The sequence below is a fragment of the Poeciliopsis prolifica genome, unplaced genomic scaffold, assembly GCF_027474105.1.
Source record: "Poeciliopsis prolifica strain line A6 unplaced genomic scaffold, Auburn_PproV2 SCAFFOLD029, whole genome shotgun sequence".
Lineage (NCBI taxonomy): Eukaryota > Metazoa > Chordata > Actinopteri > Cyprinodontiformes > Poeciliidae > Poeciliopsis > Poeciliopsis prolifica.
In genome coordinates, this window is record NW_026562404.1 from 5,595,836 (window position 1) to 5,608,620 (window position 12,785).

Sequence of the window (12,785 nt, forward strand, 5' to 3'; positions counted from 1 at the left end):
GAAATGTGACTGTACCACTGCCCAGCAATTCATCTTTTCAGATGAAAGTAACTCGTGTATTAGTCTGGAGTGAAGAAACAATCTGTATTGCTTAAAGTTCAGAGCTAAGTTTCGAGGAGGTTGTTCTAAGACCTGGGTATAGCTGAAATCTTGGACCTAAACCCCTGCAGAAGAAGACGAGGCGACAATATAGATGAGCTACATCTACACTGATAACCCAAAAAACTAACAGTTGGGTCTTCATAAAATGTACGCGTTACCAAAACAAAATGTTAATATAGACCGGTTTGTTTGTAATAGGACACATATGAGCAGTAATTTACAAAAAAAAAACATCTTGGATAATTTATTTCTGAAACAGACTTCGGTTAAGACAGAATAAGAAATACATAAAAATGTTTATTGTTACATAGTGAGCTGTATATGGTTCAAGTATGTACAAAAATTCAAAATCCGTTGAATGACTCAAAATTCCGCTGCCTAACAAGAAGACTCAAATACATAAAATAGATTTTAATTTACAATCTTATCAAGAATAAGGAAATGGCAAAGTTTTATTACCCTGCTGTTTTAGACTGTAAATGCTCCATTACACCTGGATCACTGAAAGTAAGACTATTATAAATCATACTCTGAGGCCACATTGACCTTTGTGCATTTTAATTCCATCCACTCTTAGTACTAATGTCCATACTGCACAAGCCTGCAGCTGTCGATCACGTGACAAATAAGAAACAAGTGTCTTAAGTAACTAATCATAGATTAGTTTGCAGCCCTTTTTTATATTTTTAGCAAATTGTAGAATGGACATATTTTCAAGGTGAGGTCGGATTATGTAACATTCCGAGGAAGAAAGAAAACCTCAGAGTATGATTCACTCAAGAGCACATCACTACAAACGATGCAAAAATAGTTCTGACCCGGAATTACAACCAAATACAAAGTGTTTTAGCTGCTATTATGATGCGCCGCCGCTGCTGCATCTAGAGTCAAAAGAACAGAAGAAGAAGAAGAGTGGGAGGCAGTGATTTGTGCTCCAGCAACATCCGTCGGCCAACATGAGCTCAGGGGGCGGAGGGGCGAGGGTCTTGAGTGAAACAGCTGGTTTCTGCTCTGAGGAGCTGGTGTGCAAGTCTCAGTTGAACCTCATGAGGAATGGAGCTCAACCTTCGTCATGAGTCGACTGTAAGTGTCTGAACAGCAATCATGACATCACAACAACTTGTGGTTCATAATTTCCCAAACCATTCTCCTTCTGAAGTATGGCATGTGTTTCTGTTCAACAGAACAAGAAGAAATGCACATTGAGACCACTGTGACCAGGGTTTACTGATGTATTCCAATCAATGATGTCTGCGATTACCTGTGTGAATGTGATTGGCTTGTCTTTGGTAATGTAATCTGCGTATTTGCAAGTGAACATGCCACAGTCGCTGCCATTCATCTGCTGTGGGATCTCCTGGAAGCAGAGGTTGTGTTAACGAAATATGTTCCGTATTTGACTGGTTTTTTTTTTTTTTTTAAACGACAGGAAAACTTGAAACCCGTCGGCCATTTGACAGGTTATAATTCACACCTTTCATTAGTGCACACGGGCAGACATTATACACTTTACAAAGAGTTCATTGCAGAGGCAACTAAAATCAATCAGTAAAAAAAAAATCCTTTTTGAACATCATCTCATGGACACTGAACTAAATGTGTCTTTCTGCCTGGGAGCTGACGACGTGTTGAAGAGTTATGGACCGCACGCTTTTGAGCATTTGGTTCAGAAGCGTATTCTGAACCTTTGGTTGAAATGGCGTGTTTAATTCAAGTCTCCATTACAGAGCAGAGAAAAATAAATGTTGTGTTAATCCGTTATAGTCTAAACAAAGGAGCCGGCAGTTTATCTTTAAGAAATAAATAAAGGTGCAGAAGCTAATTAGACCGTATCATCCACAGTGCGCTACATAACCAATGCAGACACGTCTCTGCCGCTATGCAGAATTAAATTGAACTCATCCTGAGGTTTTAACAAATGGACGTTTTCCTCCGGCACCCAGAAGGAGGTCTTCACGCAGCAGCGCGGCGGACGTAACATCTGTCCAATTCGGGGAAGGAAACCACGCAAAAGAAAAAAGAAATCCTCGTAAAAGCGCGCCTAGACCGCACAGAATAAAATAGAGTTCAATTAATCAGTTTGGATCTGACAGATCCAACTGACTGACGAACTAGCGCAGATTTCTCTGCAGATGCGACCAGGGAGAATTTGTGAAGCTGTGCGTTCAAACTCCAGCGGGTTTAGTGCTTGTGATTTAAAGTGGAGTATTTAATTTCAGTTATTAGAAGTTATTGGGGCCACATTCAGTGGTTTTTATCTCAACGGAGGAAAAAGTTAGATGCGTTCATCAGCTTTATTTTCAACTTGGTGAATAGTAACTAAACCGCACAAAAATGCGGCCAAATAGCCCATGTTAATATGACTATAATTTGATGGGTAAAAATTGTACATGACCCATTTTTTTAAATGCTGTCGGTCAAAATGATGGAGAACTAAAAAAATCTAGCGCGACCTCTGCCTGTAAGCAAGGCAAACATGCCTGGGGAACATTTGATTAACTCAAAAAAAAAAAAAAAGGTTTACAAAGCATTCTTTAAAAAAAAAAAGAATATTTCAACAGTACCAAAAGCGCAGTTTTAAATTTTGTAAATATCAGAAAACTTTAATAATGTTTAATGTTATATAGACAAGTATTTATAACATGGATGTTTTTATGACAGTAACCTTTGTAGGTTAATTTCAGGCCCTAACATTGAAAAACCTAAAGCTAGAAAACATTTGACACACGAAAGCCTGAAACTTTCCAACAAGATGAGCGAACAAAGAGTTGAGCATTTAAACATGCTCACACCCCATCTGCTGCTTCTCCTGTATTTTTCTAAGTGATCTAATTTTTGATCATTTGAAGGAAAATACACTTCATGTAGGGTTTGAATTCCTAAATATAGCCCTGTTTGGTAAAATCATAAATACTGAGTGTTTTTTCCAAGATGGTTGCATAACTTAAAAAAGTCAGGCGTTTGACTCCAGTCAGTAGCCACATTTCCATTGACCATATAATTGAGCAGTTTGACTTGGAAAAAAATTCACCTAACGGAAACAAGAAAAAATAGAAAAATGTTTTGGCCATATCAAAAGTGGTTTATTTCGCAAAACTATCATGGAAACATTTATTTTGCATCACGCATGATCAACAGCTGGATGTTGTCACTGACGCAAACCATGAAGACGACGACGGGAAGTAGTTGGAGGATAATGGCTCGGCCTGCTTTTTGCTGACTAATCGCATGAACACACTTCACATGTGATTGTAATTGCTTTTCTTATTTAATGGAAAAAACACAATTCCAAAATTGCTTCTTCTTTTTTTTTTTTACGACAGTGGAATATTGACAAAGTTTATCACACGTTCGTAGTGGAAACGCAGTTATTGCCTGGCTCAGTCTGCACTACTGTGTCAAACAGACATGGCAGATGGAGCATCAGATTACTCCCTAATGAGGTCATTTATAAAAGGGTTCTATAGCTTTCCAATGCTGAAGTGGTTGAATGCATTGATAGATTGTAAATTAGTAGATGATGAATGAGGGTCTAGATGCCTTGTGAGTTTTATCAATCTGCAGTTGCAGAGGACAGGCAAGCAGGTGAAACTGGTGAAACTTCATTAAACGCCCCCGAAATAAAAACTCCTACCAGGTAATGTGTTTCAGCTGTTGAATGTTTTCTGGAGAGCAAGTTTGACCAATTGCTGCACGCAGATGTTGATTTGCAAACTTTAAATGGAAGCTCAAACTACTTACTTCCAACTAAATTTAACCCCATTCTAATTACATTTAATTGTGCTGATAATTTCTAAATACAAATAATATGATAAATCTCTGTAATTATTTAAAAGGTGTAGTAAATATTATTAGTTGCCTTACAATTGAACTGAGTTTTGTTGTTGATTGTTAACAAAACCTGCTACTGCCCTCTGCAGGCCACTTTGCAGATATATTCAAATGGAAATTTATGGAACAACAAACTTGTTTAAGCTAATGAAGATATAAGGAAACATGTAGCACTTATAAATACTGCGTTTTCTGTCAGACACCTCAATGCTTTTGGTGCTTTGATGTGTTGAAACTTACACTGGGCTTCTTGCTGTGTAGAGTCCAGCCTGAGGTATCAAGTTCTTTGCCTTTCTTGTCTCTACTTTCCTGTTGCAGGTAGTCACTGTGAACGCACACACGACACAAATACCTTAAGATCATCAATCAGGTCACATTGAAATTTATGCATAAATTTCATGAATGAACCGAAACGTGACAGGAACGTACAACAACATTTGGCAAGCTTGATCATTGCTTCCTCCCATAGAATCAAAGTAGAAAACAGACTTTTTGCGGAAATCCACCACCTACAAGAAGAGAGCAATGCATTTAGGTAAAAAAAAACCACTCTGAATAATGCAATTTACTGTCAATATGGCCTTCGTTTAGTTTTACCGAGAGGCACCAGTGCATTCCCAGATGAACAGGAACTAACAAGATGTCTTTCGCAAAGATGTCCATCTTTTTGGTCCAGCGGCGGACAGCAGAGTAGCCACTGCTCCGCAGCTTCGGGTAGAAAAACGTGTTGAACGTATTGACTGACGGCCGGTTTGGATCTTTGCTGCGCTCAACCAACAGGTTCATGTAAAAGTTGATAACCTGTGAAATAAAATGAGTTGGACATGAACTAGAATTGTAGAGTAGATGCAGATAAAAATATGGAAAGTATATTAGTATATTGATAGAAGATCATAAATATTCTGCCCTGCAAAAAAGTGTAACAATAACCTCTGGGGTGCAAATAGAGGTAAACAAAACTATGCTTTTAAATTAGCTATAGCACACAGTGACGGTCGGTACAGTCCCATTTATGGCAAAATACTCATAAGGTTGTAAGTTTAATCCTTGACACTGTGATAGTTTTATGAATAATACAGAACAAAAGTCAGTGAAACATGGTTGTCAATGTTGCCAAAGGATACTTTGTAGCTTTTAATCTGTCCTAGAGTCAGTTTTAGAAAATTTAGTTTTACAACATACGGTGTAACATTAAATGATTGTTATTTAGACTCAGTGTATGCTATTAATGGTTAAATATTAATAGCATATTAATATACTGTTATAAACAGTTAGTGTTTATAACACAGTTAGTGTGTTTATAACAGTAGCTGTTTTAAACTTGTTCAGATTTAAAATGAAAGCAAAACTCCTCTCCAAATTAACTTTTTTTTGTTGATAAACTATCTAAACAGGTTATTTAGGATTCTATCTGTATGTTTCAGTGCAAATTATGACATTTTTGTGCAGTTCTTTTAATTTTTTATTAATTGGCCTGAATCCATCTCACTACTGGCCTCCTTTGGTCAAACTGAACTGATCTATTCACTCTCATTCCGTGCTTTGCGCTTCGAGTGATGTCATGCTTTATTATTTTACATTATATGTACAATTTCTCATTGCACTTTCGAAGCCATTTGAAAGAAAGTTTGTTTATTTTTTTGCAACTACTGGTGCATTTAAGTGTGCTGTACTGGTGCACACTTATCAAATCTCTTGCAACAGGATCTGGCGCAATGCTTTCACAAAGGCATTAGTTACAGTATAAGGATTTTATGTTCCCCCACCTCATCATTTAGCCAGTTGAGGTTGCTGAGGGTTTGCAGGTCTTTTCGTGTGAGGCTGAGACCAAAACCTTCACTTAGTACTTCATGAGGATTTCCTCCCTTCATCAGCGCCCTGTGCACCTCAGCTTCCATTTCCTTAACAAGAGTACAGAGGCACAAAAACAAAATAGCACATAATTATGTCAAAATTAAAGTTCCCTTTTGTTCGCCACTTTCATTTCCAATTATACAGCAAACAGAGAACAAACCTCTGTCAGTTCTGGAAACTCAGGTTTCTCCTCTACAGACTTTGGTTTCTCGATCACAAAAGTCAGAGGAACTTCCTTCTCCAAAGGAACGCGAACATGGACTTCAACATCTGGGCTCCGTTTTCCCTCATCAGACAATCGCTGTTGATCAGGGATTTTTGGACATTAATACAACAGGAGAAACATTGACTGGGGTACAAATGGAGTTGGACGAGGCTTAACAGGCGACTACCAACCTGTCGTAGAAGATGGGCAGCCAAGGCTTCCTGTTCTTCTATTTGTCTCCGTCTTTCTCTCGCTCGAGAGTCATACATGCTAGTCCTAGAAAAGAGCAAGTGAAGAGATTAAATAAAATGACAAAATAACCACCTTTTTGTTTGTGGCCAATCCAAATCAGGCTTTAATTATGAGGTTTTGCATCATAAAATGCTTTTAAAGCAACTCACAGTTCCTTGATCCACAGCTCAGCTTGGAATAATGGCATGCTATGAAAACAAAGTTTTGTTACTTATACACTGAATATCCAAGCTACTTTTAATAATGTAGAAATACTACAATAAAGAAAAGTTAAAAATAACGATGCAAAATGATTAATTCATAAAAGCAATTTAGTAAGTACTAACCTTGAGCTTTCTTGCTTTTTGCATTTTTGCTCATTTACAATAATGACAGAGTCACCATCATGAGCTGCATATAAAAAAAAAACTTTACAATAAAGAGGATAAAACCACACATTGAACCAGTATGTTATTTTATTTCAAGTTAACCTGATGACTCTGTCCCCTGAGAGGTGTTGTCTTGCAGAGTCGATGGGGAAGGAGCGGAGAAAAGAGCAGTGATCTGACTGGAGCTGAGGTCTGTGTCTGCTGGCCAAATCTGACTCCCTGACTTCCTGGAGGCTCCCACAGGGCTGGGGAGGTTGCTGGAGCTCTGACTTGACATCCCTCGGGGGCTGGGTGGGCTACTGGGTCCTTCTGACGTCCCTTCAGCTGCTGAACCAGTTGGAGAAGACATTTGTTGTAGTCGTGTGTGGCTGGTGAGGAAGCTGGTGCTGATGAGACAATGAGAGGATGCAACGATAAACAGTCGGTATCAAATGTCGAACTGGAGGCTGAGAGTCCGTGTCAGAGTACAAATGCACCAATCTGATATCAATAACTGTATCGGTCCCAATACTGAAAAAATTCTACATTAGGTATCATGGACAACGTGTCTAATCCATTAGGGCAGATCTATTTACGCTCATTCTATCCTTTGTGCTCCGAGTAACGTCATGCAATATTATTTTACATTATACGTACAATTCCTCATTGCACTTTCCGAACCATTTGAAAGAAAGTTTGTCGCAGTTTATTTTTTGCATTCAAACGTGCTACTCTTGTATTTAAGTGTGCTGTACTGGTGGAGCCATATCAAATAAGTTTGTAATTCAGTACATTTACATCTATGGTTAAAAAAGGAAACATTTTAAGTTGATTAAGCACCTTTTTTTTCTGCACTAGATCGTATCGGCTGATACTAAACCTCAGATATCTGCATCGGTATTGAAAGTGAAAAAGTGGACCAATGCATACCTACATGACTGCACTACATGCATCAGATGTGTCTTATTGCCAAATGATAAAACACACTACGACATCCAAACTTGAACGAATGTGAAAAAGGGTGAATATTTGCTATTCTGTTTGTATAAGAAAACATTAAGCTCTTTTTAAAAAACCATTTAAATATTAGTCCTAACATTAACTAAAGTAATGTTTCATGTTTTAGAAACAAATCCCTGTTTGATTGGCAAACCTCCACTAATATAAACTAATGAGATACACTACAATAAACATTTTATTTTCTATTTCCTAGACCAGAGGGATGGGTGAATGATGGTTAAGCTAAGAGTCAAACTTTAAAAAAAACAAGGCATAAGCCTCTATTTGATATTTATTTCATTTTACACAAATGATCTACACGTTTTCTTTATCCCTCAATTGACTTGAAGTTTTAGACAAGGAATGAAGGGGTTGAAGCTGACACAACAATCATACTATCAACCTCTGGAAGAATTCATAAACTCCAACTGAGAGAGAGAGATAATATAAAGAGACTGCAATTAGAAAATACTTAGATGTTAGTCCTTTTAGGAAGTTATGCAATATGTAGGTTATGTAAATTCAGAATAAGTACTTTCCTAATTGAATCTAAAACAATATCTAAACACAGACAGATATTGTGTCGAAGAGAAAGTGTCTCAGAGAAAATCTAAACACTGCTGCTAAAAATAAATGTAAAGTTTTTAAATAAGAGTATCAGCAAACATGGCAGCCTTTTTTCCAGAAACCATTTTGGTTTCACTCTGTGTAACACAATATTCAGTGTGTTACTTACACTTCAAATTTGGCCTAAGCTTGAGCAGCAGATGAACAGGGAGAGTGAGAAAACTGTGCTGAAACCATTCAATGATCCAACAGATCTGGTTGACCAAACATAGGCTATTACTTTTACAAAAACAATGACTAATTTAACTTCCAAAATGAACTAAGTTTTTCTATTCAACTCTTTTGGATAATCAACTGTCACCTCTGGTTTCAGGGGCTTGTAGATTCAGTTAAGTAAGGAATAAGTTGAATGTGTTGCAAACTCATTTACAAAATACATAAAGAAAAAAGGAAATGCATTTCAACTATGATCGTTGGGGCTTTATATAATACTGCTATTTTGCCAGATGCCTTTTGAACACCACAATAAGAAGTGTTACATTTTCAACTTATAAAAATGTAAAGCTCTCACATTCCATCTAGAATGTGCTTTCAGATTTCAATATATGACTGTGCAAAAGTACTTTCTCTGTAAAAGTACTCTCTCTGTTTGCATACTTACAAATCTCTATGGGATCTCACAAAGGTGTGTGCACTGCCATTATGAAGGACAGTTGACTGGCCACCAGAAACCATAGTGAGAAGCTGCCTGTAGATCTCCTTCTCCTCCTCACGGATGGACTAATAAAAGAGGAGGACATGAATGGCATTAAAACCAAAAAGAATTAAATGAATCTGATGTGTAAACACAATGGCTTCCTGCCCTCGTGTCCTACCTCCTGAGCTGTGCAGCGAGACCCAGCTTTATTTAAGCGGCTTGATGAAGTGCTGTGAGTCGGGCTTTGCACCACTTTGATAGGAAAGGTTTTCTCATACATGTTGTTGCAGGAACTGCTTGCAGTACCCAATCCACCTGACAAACTACAGACATGGTTTGGGTTATCAAAAAAAACATGGGGGAAAACACTTACACAAACAATATCATCTGACATGGAGGACATTTCCAAAAGATAACTTAGAAGCAAGACATACCTTGAAGCTCCATACGGCCGGAGGTTTAAAGACCTGCCTAGCCTTGGGGAGGGGTGCAGCTTGGTGTGAATGGCGGGTCGCACACACACCGAATGCCCATTTGTTTTTGGCACCTCACGATGTGCAGGACTCATACAAACTTGTCGCCTACAAACCTTTGATCCCATAATCATTCTGTCATTACGTAGCCAATCTGAAATTGTGGAATAGAGAAAAAGATGTTTTTTCAACCTGCAGCAGCTAGGCTGTGAATGCGTTAAGGTAAGATTTTAGGAAAGAAAAATATTAAATACTTTTAGAAGCTTATTGCAAAAAATATTCTTGGTTTAAGAGACAGGTTTACCTGTTTTGGGTGTTTTCCACTCCAACATTGTTGAAGGAGCAGCAAACGTTTCATCCAAAGAGTTCCTGTGAACAATCTTTGAAAAAACATACAGATAAATGTTTTTGTCATTTTATTATTGTCTTTGATTTACTGGTAATCTGTTCATCTGAGTGATTGGCCCCATAAAGAAGATGTAGCCCCCAAAATTCCTGAGCTTCCTTCAAAATGAAGGTGAAGTGAATTTTAGCAACAACAACAACAACAAAAAAATGGGCAAGTGTCAACAAACGTGTCACGTCCAGGTAAATACTGGATGGTAATAAGCACCTGATGATGGTATAACTGTGACAAAAAATACTATCTACAATTTTTTTAACTAAATTGATGCATTGATTTAAATAAAACAAAAAAGTGTTTTTTGAAAGTGTTACAACTTCAAAATTCTTAATTTCCATCACACATTTTGTACAGTTTAAAATGCTTCTAATGATGTAAAATAAATGTGCTGGTAGAAACAAAGTTTCTCTGGCTGTATGGAGAGTCCAATTTAGTGCTATGTGCTTTTCAAAACTTCAAGCTCCAACGCATAACCAGCATATTTGTCAAGGAGTGACTGCAGGTTGGCTTGACTAATTATATTGGCATGTATAAACATTCTACTCAATAACCATGTTTATTTGAAAAACAGTACTAAATTTACCAGGTGTTTTTTCAAGTTTTGCTTGGTTTTTTTAAACCTAGCTACATTTATTCAGAATTATCATGCCATGGGAACGTCATGCTGACCCAGGTGTAAAACTCAAAAGAAAAGGGCATCTTTGAAGAAACGAGGAGGGTACTAAACTATTTTGGTCCAAACTAAAGTCACTCCACCATCATAGTAAGAGCTTTAAACTCATAGGACAGCTTGTCAAAAAGACCCTCTTTAAAACCTGAACTTCATAAAGTCTTGGAAAGTATCCATGCCCAATTCTGGCACTTCTTGTGAAAAGATGATTTGACAAAGCTCACCGGTCTCCTTGGGTAGACCGCAGCTGATGTTGAGGGCTGAGGCTCTCCAGAAGGGGAATCAGAAGAGGTAGGAATGATATTCCTCAAAGTGGGGTTTACATTTTTCTTCATCCATGTAGCTACATTGCTACTATGGTTTTTAACGCCTTCAGCAGCACTCCTGACTGAATCGATCAAATCTCCTAGAAAAACACAACAAAAATGTTCATTCATTGGCAATTATGGCGATGCCAAGGAGGTTTTAAACCCTGACAATGATGTGATTGAGCGAATATGCACATACCCATTCGTGTCTTCTTGACTAAGTGATCTTGATCGATACTGTGGCCGTCTTCCAAACTTCAAGAGATGAGACATTTTATTAGTAAGTTGAAATGAAAAAAAAAAACTTCCGAGATTTCAAATATAAACATGAGTTTCATAATGTTGTGCTGCGTTAAAAACATATATATATATATATATATATTATATATATATATATATATATATATATATATATATATATATATATATATATAATTTAGCTTAAACAAATAAATCAAGTCTTTACAGCTCGTACCAATCAATTGGTCTTTTTCTTCTGATTGGAGCATCTGTCGGAGCCGGGTGTTCAGGTGAGTTTTCCACAGCCGGTTCTCCGTTGCGAAGATTGGCAAAGCTCGTCTCTATCCATTCGTAGATTTTATTCAGCATGACTTTAAAGTTTCATAAATGACAGCGAGAGTTTCAAAGAGAAAAAAAACCCAAAACAAACGAACAAAAATAAACAAAACAAAACGTCGTGGTTGCTATCAGTCTGAATTATCGTCGAGCCGAAAGAGGCTTCACGCGCCTCATTCAACTGAGGTAGGAAAGCTAAGGCGGTTTTAAAGGGCAACACTCTCCCTAAACATGCTTTTTCACTTTTCCTAGGAAACAACTAACCGTTAGCCTCTTAGCTCGGATTTAGCCGTGTCCAGCTAGCGTCGTTAGCCACACGGCTAATTTATGGAGTCCTGTTTAAATTCCCAGCGGAACGGCACAGGTCGCTGTTCTCGCGTTCGGAAAATTTGCTCTCATTTTCAGTTGCCGATTAACGTATTTGCAGAGAAGTAATATGCCTATAAAACGTAAATAAACCCGTTGAAGTACAACATCTCCCGCTTCTTCCTCATTCAAAACCACATCATGGCTGAAGCTGACATAGCTCCGTCGCCGAATCTGATTGGATGACTGGTGGTTGTAAAATTGAGTATTGCGTAAATGTATTGGTTTAGTGCACACTTAAGAAAAGCGCTTTATAGACGTCACACCCGCTAGCGTGGAGTATAAAGACATGGTTCTCAAACTATGGTGCAAGTACCTCTGGTGGTACGTGAGTTTATCTTGTGGTATTCTTTTGACATTTTGGGATTCATTATTTTATTCAATTTAATTATGATGACTCTTTGAAAGTGATCCAGAGGAGGTGCTTTCTGGCTATACATGCTGTAAAACAACTCTGACATTGAAACTTGTTTCTTTTAATTACACATCAGTGTTCCAGTTTCTGGCTGTGGAAATTGTAAATTTATACACACAGTCAGACTAACTAGTATTAGCAATGTCAGCTGCTTATAACGGACTTGTATGTATTTTATGCTTTCAGGATAGTTAAAAACATGCTTAATAAAGGAAGCATGTTTTATGGTAGTTATTACATACTTAGGTTCATGTACATCTTTTTGTATGTAGGCCTAATAGTTTATTTCCTCTAATCTAGCAAAAATTTCTCCTTACATGACATTGTGGAAAATTGTAAATTGGACTTTTCATGACTTTCTTCGAACAGTGGTTTTGTTACATTCTCTCTTCTACGGAGGACTGATTTGTAGAGCGCAGAATTCAGTTGTCTTGTCAACAGACTTTTCCATCGGTGCTGTGAATCTCTGCAGCTCCTCCAGGGTTACTGTGGACCTCTTTAGATGCTTTTCTGATCAGTGCCCTGTTGAGCCGCCTGTCAGTTTAGGTCGTATGGGCATACCTCGGTAGGCTTGCAGTTCTGGCATTCTCTTTCCATTTTTGGATCGCAGTGGTGCAGTTGGTAGCACTGTTGCCTTGCAGCAAGAAGGTCCTTGGTTCAATTCCAAGCCTGGGGTTTTTCTGCATGGAGTTTGCCATCGTAAGTTCTCTCCGGGTACTC

The 12,785-nt window shown here is 37.9% G+C and overlaps 1 protein-coding gene across 1 annotated transcript; it reads right to left on the reverse strand.

Annotated features, from left to right (window-relative positions):
• Positions 1-330: 330 nt before the first annotated feature.
• On the reverse strand, positions 331-11,819 carry senp1 (SUMO specific peptidase 1). The gene is made up of 18 exons (XM_055049482.1): positions 11,184-11,819; positions 10,908-10,963; positions 10,625-10,806; positions 9,632-9,707; positions 9,289-9,481; positions 9,033-9,177; positions 8,819-8,937; positions 6,715-6,998; positions 6,571-6,634; positions 6,394-6,432; positions 6,184-6,268; positions 5,948-6,088; positions 5,700-5,834; positions 4,531-4,734; positions 4,363-4,442; positions 4,174-4,258; positions 1,364-1,459; positions 331-1,275 (listed from the first exon to the last, which is right to left on the reverse strand). Exons 1-18 carry the CDS (start codon positions 11,315-11,317, stop codon positions 1,213-1,215), a joined length of 2,181 nt encoding a protein of 726 aa, XP_054905457.1. The 5' UTR covers positions 11,318-11,819; the 3' UTR covers positions 331-1,212.
• Positions 11,820-12,785: the final 966 nt, after the last annotated feature.

Coding starts and splice junctions, on each gene's coding strand:
- senp1 (XM_055049482.1), bottom strand. CDS start 11,317: ATGCTGAATAAAATCTACGAATGGATAGAGACGAGCTTTGCCAATCTT. Junction 10,807..10,907: donor AGTCAAGAAGACACGAATGG/GTATGTGCATAT, acceptor GTGTTTTTCTAG/GAGATTTGATCGATTCAGTC. Junction 6,433..6,570: donor AAAAAGCAAGAAAGCTCAAG/GTTAGTACTTAC, acceptor TTGTTTTCATAG/CATGCCATTATTCCAAGCTG.